This window comes from Salpingoeca rosetta (assembly GCF_000188695.1).
Source record: "Salpingoeca rosetta unplaced genomic scaffold supercont1.17, whole genome shotgun sequence".
Classification (NCBI taxonomy): Eukaryota; class Choanoflagellata; order Craspedida; family Salpingoecidae; genus Salpingoeca; species Salpingoeca rosetta.
In genome coordinates, this window is record NW_004754917.1 from 681,932 (window position 1) to 684,431 (window position 2,500).

At 58.5% G+C, this 2,500-nt stretch overlaps 2 protein-coding genes across 2 annotated transcripts in view; one reads left to right on the forward strand and one right to left on the reverse strand.

Annotated features, from left to right (window-relative positions):
• Positions 1–314: 314 nt before the first annotated feature.
• On the forward strand, positions 315–1,850 carry PTSG_06851 (uncharacterized protein; the record flags this gene model as incomplete). Its single annotated transcript, XM_004992194.1, has 3 exons — positions 315–635; positions 895–1,029; positions 1,216–1,850. 3 exons carry the CDS (start codon positions 315–317, stop codon positions 1,627–1,629), a joined length of 870 nt encoding a protein of 289 aa, XP_004992251.1. The 3' UTR covers positions 1,630–1,850.
• A 147-nt stretch (positions 1,851–1,997) lies between these two features.
• Positions 1,998–2,500, reverse strand: part of PTSG_06852 (30S ribosomal protein S7) — a gene marked incomplete at both ends in the record, with an annotated part of 1,452 nt that continues 949 nt past the window's right edge. The window contains 2 exons of the mRNA XM_004992195.1: positions 1,998–2,081; positions 2,336–2,470. Coding sequence (XP_004992252.1) covers positions 1,998–2,081; positions 2,336–2,470 — 219 coding nt within the window. The remainder of the gene's footprint in view (positions 2,082–2,335; positions 2,471–2,500) is intronic.

The following is a 2,500-nucleotide window of genomic DNA, read 5'->3' on the forward strand; positions in this document are numbered from 1 at the left end:
CGCTGCCAACGGCCTCGTCGCACCCGACAGCTGCCTCGCTGCCACGGCCCCACGCGCCTTCCCTCCTGCACTCGCCCGCCGTGCACATCCCACCAACCACCGCCGCAACATCATCATCATCATCATCTGCAGTGCGTGTGTGTCAGCAAGAAAACGCAACACTGCACTTTGCTGTTGTTGATGGATGACATGAACAGCAGCAGTGACACAACACTCGACTGACTAGCTGCCACCCCCCCCCCCAACACACACACACACACACTCTCTCTCTCTCTCTTTCTCCTCCCATTCAAGCTGTCGCACGCGGGGGAGCCATGCCTCGGTCAAGCAGGGCGTCGAAGAAGGCGGAGTTGACGGCTGCAGAGGAGCAGCTGCAGGCAACATACGAGCGCATGAAGAAGATGCTCACCAACGTGACAACGACGCTGCGGATTGGAGTGTCTGGTGCAGCGCACAAGGGCGACCAGGCAGGCCAAGGCAGTGCTGCTGGCAGTGGTAGCGGGCCAAGTAGTAGCAGCAGCAGCACCGCTGCCGCCACCAACGCAACAGGATCTGCCACAGCGGGCGTGAAGGACGCCAAAGGCGCAAGCCCGCACAAGTCTGGGCTTCGCGCCACAACAAAAAAGTCAACTGGTGTGCGTGTGTGTGCGTGTGTGTGTATGTGTGTGTGTGTGTGGCGTGTGTGTGTGTGTATGTGTGTGTGTGTGTGCGTGTGTGTGTGTGTGTGTGCGTGTGCATGTGTGTGTGCGTGTGTGTGTGTGTGTGTGTGTGCGTGTGTGTGTGTGTGTGTGTGTGTGTGTGCGTTTGTATGCATACACACACGCGCCTCGTAGCTTCCGGAGTTTGTGTCACTTAGCCAGCACCACATCTTTGCCCTTGTCACCACCTCTGCAGAAGGAGCGCGAGTTCAAGCGGAGGAGACGGCTGTCGTCATCACACAAGCCCGTGCCAGGCCCTGCAGCAGCAATGGCACCTGCACATGTCCCGCCAGCACCATCACACATGCCAGGGGAAGCGGCAGAGCCCATGGTGCGTGCACACGCACATGATGCGTGAACCTTGCTGCACGCAACCTCACACTGTTCTAATCTCTCACAACCAATGGTCTTGCGATGCTATCCTTCCTGCATGGCATCCCACGCCTTTATGCTCCCCCCCTTTCATGGCAATCCTTCCTCCCTCCTTGTGCTCACCACATCCTGCCCTCCTCCCCAGCCCAAACAATCGAAGGCAGAGGCAGCGGATTCCCTTCACAGCACCTTCGTCCGCGCTGGCAGTGCGCGACCACCCGCATCTCCGCCAACACACCAAACGGCGGCAGCGGTCCGGTCGCCGCGACCACACGCACAGCCGGCCGGCTCGCCGCTTCGGCACCAGGGCCTCCTGCCCACACCAGGCTCCCCGCGCAGTCAGCAGCACCAGCAGCATCAGGCGGCGACACCACCAGGGGCACTGCCTCCACATCACACGCCACCACAAACACCACCACAAACACCACCTCAGACACCACCGCAAACACCACCTCAGACACCACCGCAAACACCACCACAGACACCACCACAGACACCACCAGAGATGGATGAGGGGGAGGATGTGGCAGACCAGCCGCCACCTACCCCGCCCGTGTAATGAACCGTGATGCTGCTGTGGTGATGGCGAAGTGTGAGGTGGACGTAGGCGCGTTTGAGATGATGTGGTTGTGCACTTGTGCGGCAAATGCCAGTGCTTCGTGGTGTGTTTGGTGGTGGTTTGCTGATGTACAGCGGCACCACCCTGCGCCTCTTTCGTCGTTCAACCCCAATAGACGACTTCCTGACTGGTGTATTTCAAAGTCCATCGATAGCCGCACACACACACAATATCACAGTCGCACACACACACACACACACACAATATCACAATCACACACACAATATCGCAGTCACTCACACAATCACACAATATCACAGTCGCACACACACTGACACACAATCACGCCATCGCGCAATCACACACGCTCATCGGGACCAGCGCATGGACGCATATGCGCGGTTTGCTTCGGCCATCTTGTGCGTCTCAATCTTGCGCCGGATCACGGTGCCCTGTATCCACAACACACAACATGCAGTGATCGTCGTAGTCGTAGTCGTCGTCGTGCGGTAGAGATGTGAGGTGGAGGAACGGCCATCCGAAAACTGGAAAAGAGAGAGAAGCAGGCACAAACAGCGAGAAAGAGGGGTACACATACTCACACACACACATACTCACACACGCACACACACACACACACACACACACACACACACACACACACAACACACACACACACACACACACAGACAGGCGTGCAGCGGACCTGGTTGTTGTAGGCGTCCATGATCTCGGTGTAGAGCTTCTCAGCCATGGGTTTCCCCTGGCGCTTACGGGCGGCGGCGATGAGCCACTTAATGGCCAGCGCCTGGCGACGTCGCGGGTCAAGCGGGGTCGGCACCTACACGGACGAGGAGAGGCAAATTTGGGG